The 13,988-nt window shown below is 46.0% G+C and overlaps 1 protein-coding gene and 1 pseudogene across 1 annotated transcript in view; one reads left to right on the top strand and one right to left on the bottom strand.

Annotated features, from left to right (window-relative positions):
- LOC134957522 (cytochrome b-c1 complex subunit 6, mitochondrial) overlaps window positions 1-5,329 on the top strand; it is a 39,517-nt gene extending 34,188 nt beyond the window's left edge. The window contains exon 4 of the mRNA XM_063939502.1: window positions 5,133-5,329. Coding sequence (XP_063795572.1) covers window positions 5,133-5,165 — 33 coding nt within the window. The 3' untranslated portion in view covers window positions 5,166-5,329. The remainder of the gene's footprint in view (window positions 1-5,132) is intronic.
- A 6,767-nt stretch (window positions 5,330-12,096) lies between these two features.
- On the bottom strand, window positions 12,097-12,215 carry LOC134961634 (5S ribosomal RNA; annotated as a pseudogene).
- Window positions 12,216-13,988: the final 1,773 nt, after the last annotated feature.

The raw sequence follows: 13,988 nt of genomic DNA, 5'->3' as shown, positions 1-13,988 counted from the left end.
GAAGTTAGGGCGCGTTGGGAAACACCCCTTAGGGTGGATAAGGCGCTCACACGCTTATCAGAACAAGTGGCGGTACCGTCTATAGATAGGGCCGTCCTCAAGGAGCCAGCTGACAGGAGGCTGGAAAAATATCATAAAAAGTATATACACACATACTGGTGTTATACTGCGACCAGCGATCGCCTCAGCCTGGATGTGCAGAGCTGGGGTGGCTTGGTCGGATTCCCTGACTAAAAATATTGATACCCTTGACAGGGACAGTATTTTATTGACTATAGAGCATTTAAAGGATGTATTTCTATATATGCGAGATGCACAGAGGGATATTTGCACTCTGGCATCAAGAGTAAGTGCGATGTCCATATCTGCCAGAAGATGTTTATGGACACGACAGTGGTCAGGTGATGCAGATTCCAAACGGCACAAAGGTGTATTGCCGTATAAAGGAAGAGGAGTTATTTGGGGTCGGTCCATCGGACCTGGTGGCCACGGCAACTGCTGGAAAATCCACCGTTTTTACCCTAAGTCACATCTCTGCAGAAAAAGACACCGTCTTTTCAGCTTCAGTCCTTTCGTCCCTATAAGAGTCATATCTGCCCAGGGATAGAGGAAAGGGAAGAAGACTGCAGCAGGCAGCCCATTCCCAGGAACAGAAGCATTCCACCGCTTCTGACAAGCTCTCAGCATGACGCTGAGACCGTACAGGACCCCTGGATCCTACAAGTAGTATCCCAGGGGTACAGTTTGGAATGTCGAGACGTTTCCCCTGCGCAGGCTCCTGAAGTCTGCTTTACCAAGGTCTCCCTCCGACAAGGAGGCAGTATGGGAAAAAATTCACGAGCTGTATTCCCAGCAGGTGATAATTAAATTACCCCTCCTACAACAAGAAAAGGGGTATTATTCCACACTATATTGTGGTACTGAAGCCAGAAGGCTAGGTGAGACCTATTCTAAATCTAAAAAAATTTGAACACTTACAAAGGTTCAAATCAAGATGGAGTCACTCAGAGCAGTGATAACGAACCGGGAAGAAGGGGACTATCTGGTGTCCCGAGACATCAGGGATGCTTACCTCCATGTCCCAAATTTGCTCTTATCACTAAGGGTACCTCAGGTTCGTGGTACAGAACTGTCACTATCAGTTTCAGACGCTGCCGTTTGGATTGTCTACGGCACCCCGGGTCTTTACCAAGGTAATGGCCGAAATGATGGTTCTTCTTCGAAGAAAAGGCGTCTTAATTATCCCTTACTTGGACGATCTCCTGATAAGGGCAAAGTCCAGGGAACAGTTGGAGGTCGGAGTAGCACTATCTCGGATACTGTTACAACAGCAGGGGTGGATTCTAAATATTCCAAAATCGCAGCTGATCCCGACAACAAGTCTCCTGTGCTTAGGGATGATTCTGGACACAGTCCAGAAAAAGGTGTTTCTCCCGGAAGAGAAAGCCAGGGAGTTATCCGAGCTAGTCAGGAACCTCCTAAAATCAGTGCATCATTGCACAAGGGCCATGGTAAAAAAATGGTGACTTCCTTCGAAGCAATTCCAGTCGGCAGATTTCATGCAAGAACTTTTCAGTGGGATCTGCTGGACAAATGGTCCGGATCGCATCTTCAGATGCATCAGCGGATAACCCTATATCCAAGGACAAGGGTGTCTCTCCTGTGGTGGTTACAGAGTGCTCATCTTCTAGAGGGCCGCAGATTCGGCATTCAGTTTTGGATGTTGGTGACCACGGAGGCCAGCCCGAGAGGCTGGGGAGCAGTCACACAAGGAAAAAATTTCCAGGGAGTGTGATCAAGTCTGGAGATTTTTCTCCACATAAATATAGCTAAGGGTAAAATTATAATGCTCTAAGCTTAGCAAGACCTCTGCTTCAAGGTCAGCCGGTATTGATCCAGTGGGATAAAACATCACGGCAGTCGCCCACGTAAATAGACAGGGCGGCACAAGAAGCAGGAGGGCAGTGGCAAAAACTGCAAGGACTTTTCGCTGGGCGGAAAATCATGAGATAGCACTGTCAGCAGTGTTTCATTCCGGGAATGGAAACTGGGAAGCAGACTTCCTCAGTAGGCACGACCTCCACCCGGCAGAGTGGGAACTTCATGGGGAAGTTTTCCACATAATTGTAAACCGTTGGGAATTACCAAAGGTGGACATGATGGCGTCCCGTCTGAACAAAAAACGGGACAGGTATTGCGCCAGGTTAAGAGACCCTCAGGCAATAGCTGTGGACGTTCTGGTAACACCGTGGGTGTACCAGTCGGTGTATGTGTTCCATCCTCTGCTTTTCATACCTAAGGTACTGAGAATTATAAGACGTAGAGGAGTAAGAACTATACTCATGGCTCCGGATTGGCCAAGAAGGACTTGGTACCCGGAACTTCAAGAGATGCTCACAGAGGACTTATGGCCTCTGCCGCTAAGAAGGGACTTGTTTCAGCAAGTACCATGTCTGTTCCAAGACTTACCGCAGCTGCGTTTGACGGCATGGCGGTGGAACGCCGGATCCTAAGGGAAAAGGCATTCAGGAAGAGGTCATTCCTACCCTGGTCAAAGCCAGAAAGGAGGTGACCGCACAACATTATCACCACATGTGGCGAAAATATGTTGCGTGGTGTGAGGCCAGGAAGGCCCCACGAAGAAATTTCAACTCGGTCGATTCCTGCATTTCTTGCAAACAGGAGTGTCTATGGGCCTCAAATTGGGGTCCATTAAGGTTCAAATTTCGGCCCTGTCGATTTTTCTTCCAGAAAGAATTGGCTTCAGTTCCTGAAGTCCAGAAGTTTGTCAAGGGAGTATTGCATATACAACCCCCTTTTGTGCCTCCAGTGGCACTGTGGGATCTCAACGTAGTTCTGGGATTCCTCAAAACACATTGGTTTAAAACCAGTCAAATCTGTGGATTTGAAGCATCTCACATGAAAAGTGAACATGCTCTTGGACCTGGCCTGGACCAGGCGAGTGTCAAATTGGTGGTTTTTTTCTCAAAAAAGCCCATATCTGTTTGTCCATTCGGACAGGGCAGAGCTGCGGACTCGTCCCCAGTTCTCTCCCTAAGGTGGTGTCAGTGTTTCACCTGAACCAGCTTATTGGGGTGTCTTGCGCCTACTAGGGACTTGGAGGACTCCAAGTTGCTAGATGTGGTCAGGGCCCTGAAAATATAGGTTCCAGGACGGCTGGAGTCAGGAAAACTGACTTGCTGTTATCCTGTATGCACCCAACAAACTGGGTGCTCTTGCTTTTAAGCAGACTTTTGCTAGTTGGATGTGTAATACAATTCAGCTTGCACATTCTGTGGCAGGCCTGCCACAGCCAAAATATGTAAATGCCCATTCCACAAGGAAGGTGGGCTCATCTTGGGCGGCTGCCCGAGGGGTCTCGGCTTTACAACTTTGCCGAGCGGCTATTTAGTCAGGGGCAAACACGTTTGTAAAATCCTACAAATTTGATACCCTGGCTAAGGAGGACCTGGAGTTCTCTCATTCGGTGCTGCAGAGTCATCCGCACTCTCCCGCCCGTTTGGGAGCTTTGGTATAATCCCCATGGTCCTTTCAGGAACCCCAGCATCCACTAGGACGATAGAGAAAATAAGAATTTACTTACCGATAATTCTATTTCTCGGAGTCCGTAGTGGATGCTGGGCGCCCATCCCAAGTGCGGATTATCTGCATTACTTGTACATAGTTACAAAAATCGGGTTATTATTGTTGTGAGCCATCCTTTCAGAGGCTCCGCTGTTATCATACTGTTAACTGGGTTCAGATCACAGGTTGTACAGTGTGATTGGTGTGGCTGGTATGAGTCTTACCCGGGATTCATAAATCCTTCCTTATTGTGTACGCTCGTCCGGGCACAGTACCTAACTGAGGCTTGGAGGAGGGTCATAGGGGGAGGAGCCAGTGCACACCACCTGATCCTAAAGCTTTACTTTTTGTGCCCTGTCTCCTGCGGAGCCGCTATTCCCCATGGTCCTTTCAGGAACCCCAGCATCCACTACGGACTCCGAGAAATAGAATTATCGGTAAGTAAATTCTTATTTTTAAATGTACTGTTTAGGTTCCGATTATTAGTAAGTTCAATGTGATAAGATTATTTAAAATGAAACAACTATACATTTGCTAGTAACTGATTTTAGTGTCCTATATTTGACTTCAGTAAATCTTTTACTGCTTTTGCTCTCCCAGTGATTCAGTATGTATGCAGTGTTCCCGCTAGGAGGCGGACAGGGCGCCGAGATGTAGGCATGGGATTCTATAGATTGAAAGCTTGCGAGCAGGGCCTTCCTACCTCCTATGACTGTTTATCACCCATTTTGTTATTTGTTATTTCAAATTGTAAAGCGCAATGGAATTTGCTGCGCTATATAAGAAACAGTTAATAAATAATAATAATGGGATCGCTAGCCACGCCTGAAAAGGGGGGGCATTCCCGACTTGTCGGAAAAACGGAGGAAGCATTGAGTAGGTTGGAACAAGTAGATCAGCGGAATAGCCGCGGATCCACGTGTGTTGTCGGAAATGCAGCCAAATCCAGCAGGTTTTAGTCCCGTTTCCGACAATGTCAATCCGACTTTAAAAAAAGTCGGGTTGGCATTGTCGGGAATGGACAAATCCTGTATGATTTGGCTGCTCATTGAATACTGAGATGTCGGATCCTTTCCATCGGAAAGGATCCCACATCTATTGAATACACCCCTATGTGCGAAATAGAGAGGAGTTAAGCTAGGTACACACATACAATTGTCTGGCCAGTTGGAAATAAAATCTGGTAATGTATGGGAGTGACAATCATTTGCTCCCAAACACTGAAAAATGAACAAAAATGGTTGTTCTAATAAATTGGTTAAATCAAACGGATTTTACCGATTTTGTCTGAACGACTGTCAATTTTCCAATGTTTGGAAGTAAATGGTCGATTTTTTTTTTTTTTCATTTACTTCCATACATTACCAGATTTTCATTCCACCAGCCAGATTGGACAGATAATTGTATAGTGTGTGTACCTAACTTACGGCAGACCTTCTCGAACTACTGATTCCAACATGCCTTGCCACAGATTTAGCAGGTTGCTTACCACTGAAACAGAGATTCTCTTACTATGAAATCTTAATTATTCTCTTTCCTCTGTTTAGGTGGCTCATAAACTCTTCAAACAGCTGAAGTAGATTTGGAGTCTCCCCCGTTCCTGTCTGGCTTCTGCAAATCATCCTATGGATTGTATCTCCTGACTGTGCTGTCCGCGCATTATCCTGTGTTCTCCGCAGAGGGGACGTTGACCGCTCAGTATCTTCAGTTCTCATCAATAAATATGTGGCGTGTTTACTTGAAAGTGAAAATTTGTCTTTATTTTTATAGGTAACGTGTTAAGTTGTTGTAAATTAGTCTGTCTCCTCCTAAGGGGCAATGTGTTGGGGCTATTAGTGTACAGTAGTCGTAAGAGTACGTCTTTATTGGCAGGAAAAGAACATAAACAGGTGATATTTACTGTTAGTTCTCAGTCAGTGGTTTCCTTCTGGGGAATGTACCATAAAGAATAGCAATAGTCCCATTACATGTATCCGCTGTCATGGCAGCCGGCTCTCACTGTGTAGATTAGACATTTACTAAACGTGTCTCACTGTAACAAATACAAAAACATATTTAAAGATTTGAATGTGTAAGTAAGACCATTTACTTGGATTCCCCTTCCTGGCGATCTGTTCACCCAGAAAGATTGTGGAAAACCAGAGCAAGTTCCTATGAACAGTGGGTGTAATTCAGACCTGATCGTAGCAGCAAATTAGTTAGCAGTTGGGCAAAACCACGTGTACTTCAGGGGGGGGGCAGATAAAACATTTGCAGAGATTGTTAGATTTGGGTGGGTTATATTGTTTCTGTGCAGGGTAAATACTGGCTGCTTTATTTTTACACTGCAATTTAGATTTCAGTTTGAACACAGCCCACCCAAATCTAACTCTCTGCACATGTTATATCTGCCCCCCCCCCTGCAGTGCACATGGTTTTGCCCAACTGTTAACAAATTTGCTGCTACAATCAGGTCTGAATTACCCCCAATGTCCAGATATACCAAGTTCCCAGGGCCAGAGAGTATAGTGAATGCAATATGCTCTGTTACAGCCATAGTTGGAGCTGCTTATCCGTAAATTACGTTGGCATTCCCTCTATACAACTGTGATATATTATGGAAGATAAACCACCCAAAAATAAATGCATGTACCACTGACGCTACCCCTAGGGCAGGCCGGGCCAACCTGTGTCTCTCCAGCTGTTGTGGAACTACACATCCCAGCATGCTGTGCCACAGTTTTAGAATTCATTAATAGCAAAATGCTGGGACTTGTAGTTTTACTGCAGCTGAAGAGCCACAGGTGGGCCAGGCCTGCTCTATCGGTGTGTAGCATTGCACTACTATATAATACACTGTATCTGCTCCTAGTATTACACGACATTATAGTATACTGTATCAGTGCCTAGTATTACACTGTATTATGATGTACTGTTAATAGTGTACTGTATCGGGATCCGGGAAGTTGAAATACAGACGCCGGAATCCCGTCACTGCTCGGAAGCCCGAATGAGATCACAATGCCGGCATCAAGATCGCGGTCGAGTGGCTTTACACACAATATATGAGTGTTCATGTGGGCATTATACACAGGTAATGTGGGGGGGAAGAAGAGAGAGACACTGCCTCAGCTTCCATAGACGTTTAACTCCAGAGTTTTGACCATAAAAATGATTCGAATAATACAAAGACGATGCACTTTTTTTTTTTTTTTTTCTGTAATATCTGCATTCTGCCCTTCATCTGGATTGGCTCCCTGCACACACGTGACTTCCCAGCAGCCACCTCGCGCATGCCACGGGGATGGTCATCGGTACATCCCCAATCGATGGTTGCTAGCAATGGAGAAAGTATCTGAAACTATTGGTAGATTATGGCATATTTTATAACAATCATCAATGGTTCCTTGTATTGAATAGCCACGCATGCGCAGAAGACGCTTTGCTGGAGAATGCCCATGTGAGCAATGGTTACCTCTCCGCATGCGTGGCGTAGCTCCCCCGGCGGCTGACTGCACACAATTTCACACTCCATGATAGACACAGTGGGTAGGGAGAGGGGGGACGGGGTTGTTGAGTGCTGACTGACAGCTAAGTATGAGTGACTATGCAGTCCTCTGCCTTCCCTTCCCCGCTGTTACTGTATCACCTCAAATGACTAGGAAGGATTCATCACTGTATGGGGGTGAGCAGGAACTAGAAGACTGTCTGCCTAGTGTGTCTCTGACATGTCAGCGCACAGCGGCGCTCCCCAGCAGCACTAGACAGCAATGAGTGTTGTGGGCAGGAGCCAGGAGGTGAGGTCCGTCTGGCCGAGGCAGCATGCATCTACCCCTAACTCCAGGCACAGTGCAACGCACAGTAAAAATCCATTGCCATTGGCCCCACACCCTACCATCGATGGCAGAACACTATCTGATGATCTGCCATCGATGGTGAAAGTATTAGATAAGGGCCAAAAACCATTGGTGATTTTGATTAATCGATGGCCATCCCTAGATCATCGACTTGCCGTGTCTGCCAGGCAGTGGTGCTGATGACCGAGCTGCGGAGAGAGCTTTAACATGTCTGGTACCCCCAGGGTCTGTGCGCCGGACTTTCCCTCTCTTGCTGCCCCTTCCTGCGGTATGCCTGTGTACCGAGCCTCTCTCACCTGCTGCCCCCCCCGAAGTGTGATGATTCTCTCTCACCTGCTGTCCCGCCGGGGTGTGCCGGGTCTCTCACACCTGCTGTCCCCCCGGGGTGTGCCTGTGTGCTGGGCCTCTCACCGGCAACACCCCTACACACACCCCCACACCCCCTCAAGGTGTGACTGGGTGGCAGGAAACCCCCCTCAGCCGGCACACTGAAGTGGTTAACTCTCTGTGCTTGGCACCGTTTTTAGCAGACAATGGGTGCTTGGCGCCTTGTCATTATGGGGTATTGTGTGTAGAATTTTGAGGGAAAAACTTATTTCTGCTGCGGGGTTACACTGGGCTCCACAAGGATAGACATTGGGTGTAGAGTAGGATCTTGATCCGAGGCACCAACAGGCTCGAAAGCGTTGTCTGTTCCCAAGATGCATAGCGCCGCCTCCTCTATAACCCCGCCTCCCTGCACAGGAGCTCAGTTTTGTAGTTGGGGCTGCAGATAGCAGGCACATAACAAATAGGGGTTATGTTGTTTTGTAATGTGTATTTTTAAAGTTCGTTTCTCTTATGTCCTAGAGGATGCTGGGGACTCCAAAAGGACCATGGGGTATAGACTGGATCCGCAGGAGCTTGGGCACTCTGAAAAGACTTTGACTGGATGTGAACTGGCTCCTCCCTCTATGCCCCTCCTCCAGACCTCAGTTAGACTTTGTGCCCAGGACTGACTGGACACTCACTAGGGGAGCTCTCTTGAGTTTCTCTAGAAAAGATTTTGTTAGGTTTTTTATTTTCAGGGAGACCTGCTGGCTACAGGCTCCCTGCAGCGTGGGAGTGAGGGGAGAGAAGTCAGACCTACTTCTTCTTAGTTAAGGGCTCTGCTTCTTAGGCTACTGGACACCATTAGCTCCAGAGGGTTCGATCACTTGGTGCGCCTAGCTGCTTGTTCCCGGAGCCGCGCCGTCGCCCCCCTCACAGAAGCCAGAAGAAAGAAGCCGGGTGAGTATACAGAAGACTTCAGTAACGAGGTACAGCGCAGCGGTAGCGCTGCGCTCCATGCTCCCACACACCTCACCAACGGCACTCACAGGGTGCAGGGAGCTGGGGGGGAGCGCCCTGGGCAGCATGTCTGGGAGCTGGCAGAAGGTTTTTCTGTGCCTCGGCACCGTTTTTCAGACCCACGCCGGCATTTTTATTTTTCTAATTTTAGCGGGCTGAAGCGCGCCGGGAAGGGGCGGGGCTGATATGGATACGCTTAATACAAATGTGGCCTCTTTGTCTAAAAGGTTGGATAAATCGGATTCTCAGACTCTGGTATGGAGGATGCTTTGTCTCAGGTGCAGACCCCATCAGGGTCGCAAAAGCGGCCTTTTACTCAGTTGGTAGATACGGATACCGACACGGATTCTGATTCCGATATCGATTTCACTGAGGCTGCTTTACATCCACGGTTAGTTAAGAGTATTCAGTACATGATTGTGGCTATAAAGGATGTTTTACATATTTCTGACGAACCTACGGTGCAGGAAACAAGGATTTGCTTGTTCAAAGGGAAAAAACCTGAGGTGAAGTTTCCCCCCTCTCATGACATGAATACTCTTTGCGAAAAGGCTTGGGAGTCGCCGGATAAGAGGTGGCAGATACCCAAGAGAATTTACATGGCGTATCCTTTCCCCTCTGATGACAGGGAAAAATGGGAGTCGTCTCCAAATGTCGACAAGGCTCTATCCCGTTTGTCCTAGAAGGTGGCGCTTCCGTCCCCTGACACGGCAGCTCTCAAGGATCCGGCGGATCGTAAGCTGGAGACGTCTCTGAAGTCCATTTTCGTTAATACGGGTGCATTGCTCAGACCTGCTGTGGCGTCGGTATGGGTGAGTAGTGCTATTGCTAAATGGGCTGAGATTTTAGCTGCTGATATGGATACGCTTGATAAAGATAATGTTCTTTTAACTCTTGGTTATATCAAGGACGCTGCAGATTACCTGAAGGATGCGGCGAGGGATGTTGGTCTCTTGGGATCAAGGGCCAATGCCATGGCGATCTCGGCCAGGAGAGCGCTGTGGATTCATCAATGGAATGCTGATGCTGACTCCAAGAGAGCTATGGAAGCTCTCCCCTTCAAAGGTAATGTCTTGTTTGGGGACGGCTTGGCTGATCTGGTGTCTACCGCGACGGCGGGTAAATCATCTTTTCTTCCTTATGTTCCCACACAACCGAAAAAGACACTACATCAGCAGATGCAGTCCTTTCGTCCCAATAAATACAAGCGTGGAAAAGGTTCGTCCTTCCTCGCTTCAAAGGGTAGAGCAAGGGGAAGAAAGTCGCCTGCAGTATCAGGCGACCAGGACCAAAAGTCCTCCCCTGCCTCTACCAAGTCCACCGCATGACGCTGGAGCTTCCCTGGGGGAGTCCGGACCGGTGGGGGGCTGTCTGCGGATCTTCAGTCAGGTCTGGGTTCAATCAGGCCTGGATCCTTGGGTCCTAGATATAGTATCTCAGGGATACAAGCTAGAATTTCAAGAGGTGCCCCCTCACCGGTTCTTCATGTCGGCCTTACCAGTGTCTCTTCCGGACAGGGAGGTGGTGAAGGCAGCAATACAAAAGTTGTGTCAACAGAGGGTCATTGTTCCCGTCCCCCCGTCCCAATGGGGGGAGGGGTTCTACTCAAGCCTCTTTGTGGTACCGAAACCGGACGGTTCGGTCAGACCGATTCTGAACCTAAAGTCCCTCAATCCATACTTGAAGGTTTTCAAGTTCAAGATGGAATCTCTTCGAGCTGTGATTGCCAGCCTAGAAGGGGGGGGGGGGGGACTTTATGGCGTCAGTCGACATAAAGGATGCCTACTTACACGTCCCGATATATCCTCTGCATCCAGCTTTCCTCAGGTTTGCGGTACAGGATTCTCATTACCAATTTCAGACGTTGCCGTTTGGGCTTTCCACGGCCCCGAGGATTTTCACCAAGTCATGGCAGAAATGATGGTTCTCCTTCGCAAGCAAGGGGTTACCATTATCCCGTACTTGGACGATCTCCTGATAAAGACGAGGTCCAGGGAACGGTTGCTGAGAAATGTGAATTTGTCTCTGTCCGTTCTGCGACAACACGGTTGGCTGCTAAATTTGCCAAAGTCTCAGTTGATTCCGACCACTCGGTTGCCCTTTCTGGGCATGATTCTGGACACGGGCTTACGGAAGGTGTTTCTTCCGGAGGACAAAGCTCTGGAACTGCAGACGATGGTCAGGGAGCTTCTGAGGCCGAAAAGTGTGTCGGTTCATCAATGTACTCGGGTTCTGGGGAAAATGGTAGCGGCGTACAAAGCCATTCCGTTTGGCAGGTTTCATGCCCGGGTGTTTCAGTGGGATCTGCTGAGCAAGTGGTCCGGGTCTCACCTGCACATGCACCGGAAGATAAGTTTACCTCCCAGGGCCAGGATTTCTCTCCTGTGGTGGCTACAAAGTTCTCACCTCCTAGGAGGGTGCCGATTCGGTATCCTGGATTGGGTCCTGTTGACAACAGATGCAAGTCTCCAAGGCTGGGGCGCAGTCACCCAGGGAAGAAATTTCCAGGGGAAATGGTCGCTCCAGGAATCTTGTCTCCACATAAATGTTCTCGAGTTAAGAGCCATTTACAACGGCCTGCTACAAGCAAGAAGCCTTCTTCAGGGTCGGCCTGTCCTGATACAATCCAACAACATCTATATTGGGTGGGGTTTTTTGGAATCTGCACTGGACCAGATTGTACAATAATTGTTATACAATTTTTATACCATATGCGGCAAGAATGGTAACCAACATATAGCTACCGACTTGGCCTAAAAAGGCTTTTGAGGTAGAACAGGGTTGGCGGTGCTCCCGGACATTAGTTCAGAAAAAACTATTTAAGGGTTGTTTTGCAGAGAAGCAAAAGAAAGACTGTTTATTATGTCTCTCTGGGGCACACTTTATTTAAATTGACTGATTAGTAAAGTTATGAAACTTATAGAATGTATATGCAACAATAAAACTTAACTTTTAATATACTCTACAGACGAAAAAGATAATATAAAAATGTTGCTGTGTAAATCAGCAAAATTGGTTAAAACAAGTATTAAATAACATGTATTAGGTAACGATATGGTGATATGTCACTCACTTGATTTGAAGTGGGTGGTAGAAAGTTTGTCTGTACACCCACTGGATTTTAAGCGAGTATTAATGTTAGACGTTTGTCAAGAGCGAAAATATGAAAATTCTTGTTATCTCTATCAACTTATGATTATTTGATATACACCTGTATATTCATAAGAGAGATTCAAGAAAAAATGGCATTTGTGAATCCGGACTCCTATAGTAGTCAGCTGAGGTAAGTATTCTGCATAGTTTACTTGCAATGGAATTTGCTGATCGGCGGAAGGTATGTTCCTTAATACTACAGTACCCAGTATTCCCAGAGGGTCACCCTTTCTGGTACTGACCGGGCCCAATGCTGCTTGGCTTCCAAGATCAGATGAGATCGGGCAGGTCCAGCATGGTATGACTGTAGAGAATAAAGTGGATACCTCTCAGCATGGGGGATAGCTACTACTTAAGCAAGTTGAGGCACGGAGGTCCAGAGAATGGTGTTGTAAATAGCCAATTATTTGCCCAAGAAAAAACACAGTTTTCAGGGGAACCAAAGTATTGGTGGGTAAAGAAGAAAGCCTCAAAGGAATGGAGAGATTATTTTCTCTCCCATGGGAAATCCCCCACACAAGAATTGTGGTAAAAACACATACAAGATTTACCACGAACGAATTGTAGTGAAACAATTATGAGAGTGGTATGTCCTAATTAATGAGGTATGAATGTAGCAGAAAATATTGCAGAAATACCATATGTTGAATCATACATAAAGATTGACATAGATTCCAACACAAAGGCTGCCTGAGCAGCTATCTGTCTTATTACAGAAAGATACAATTGTATTTAAATAATGGCCACAATAATGAGTTGCTGAATATATTGTGAGAATACTAATTCATATAGCAACATGACAATACACTTAGAATACACCACACGGGCTGCAAAGGCAGCTGTCCATGTATTGCTGAAAGATACAATTGTTTTTAAATAATTGTCACAGTGATGAATTGCTGAAAATGTTGCAGAAATACTGACTCATATAACAACATAAAAAATTCCTGAGAAATTCACATTGAATCCAGCACATAAGCTGTGAAAGCAGCTGATAGTCTGTTAAGAAAGAATACAGTTATATTTAAATAATAGTCACAATTAGTGAAGACAGACTAATCTGTAAATAAACACTAGTGATAGTATTGTATAGGCAAAAGCTCTCCTGCAGTCGGGATGCCTGTGGTCAAAAGAAATGCCTGACTAAGTAGGTAGCGCTGATACTAGAAAGAATTAATTAATTGAATGAGGGATCCTCCAAAGACATTGGCCAGTATTACTGTCAGATAGTGACCTAGCGATGAGATTAAATAACACAATTGATATGAGCTGGAAACTCTCGCCTAATCTGGCAGATCAGTTGGTTCAGAGCCATTATACATCACAACCGATAAGAAATCCTACTATCCCTGTGGAGAATGCAAGGCCTGTTCTCATATCTCCAGAAGCTCAGAAATAGTTGACAAATTCAACAATAAAATAAAAATCATGAACTATTTCAATTGTAAAAGTACCAACTTGGTCTATTGTCTTACTTGTCATTGTGACAAAAAATATGTGGGTATGACCACCCGCATGCTTAAGCAAAGGGCTCTTGAGCACATTGGATCAGTTAGAAATGCCAAAACAGACTCACAAAAATTCAAACAACTGACTACAGTGGCCAAACACTTTCTCCAATACCATGCGGGCTCACCCAAGGAACTCAAAATATTTGGTCTTCAACAGATCAAATTAGGTATTAGGGGTGGCAATATAACAAGAGCCCTGCTAAAGAAAGAAAGTGAATGGACATTCAAACTTGGAACAGTAGCTCCTAATGGTCTCAATGAATACATCAATTACAGTGTTTTGCTTGAGTAATCCCCAGACTTCTAAATCAAGTCTAAATTAAGAATTCTTTCCCTCCCTCCCCCCCCCCCCCTTTTTTTCTTCTTTCTTTCTTCTTTCTTTCTTTTTTCTTTCTTCTTTCTTTTTTTTTCTTTCCTCTATAAAAAAAGCCTTATTTAAATCTGGAACAAGCCCCCTTTTTTTCATCCATTTAATACTCATCATTTAATTATTAGTAGTATTATTAGTATTTCTGAAATAGATATTTCTCTCCATCTTGTTCCAATTTCTATTAATTTTGCACAATAATTCTTT

Source organism: Pseudophryne corroboree, chromosome 9 (genome assembly GCF_028390025.1).
Source record: "Pseudophryne corroboree isolate aPseCor3 chromosome 9, aPseCor3.hap2, whole genome shotgun sequence".
Lineage (NCBI taxonomy): Eukaryota > Metazoa > Chordata > Amphibia > Anura > Myobatrachidae > Pseudophryne > Pseudophryne corroboree.
Note: the sequence above shows the minus strand (reverse complement) of the source record. Positions and strands in the feature narration are given on the sequence as shown.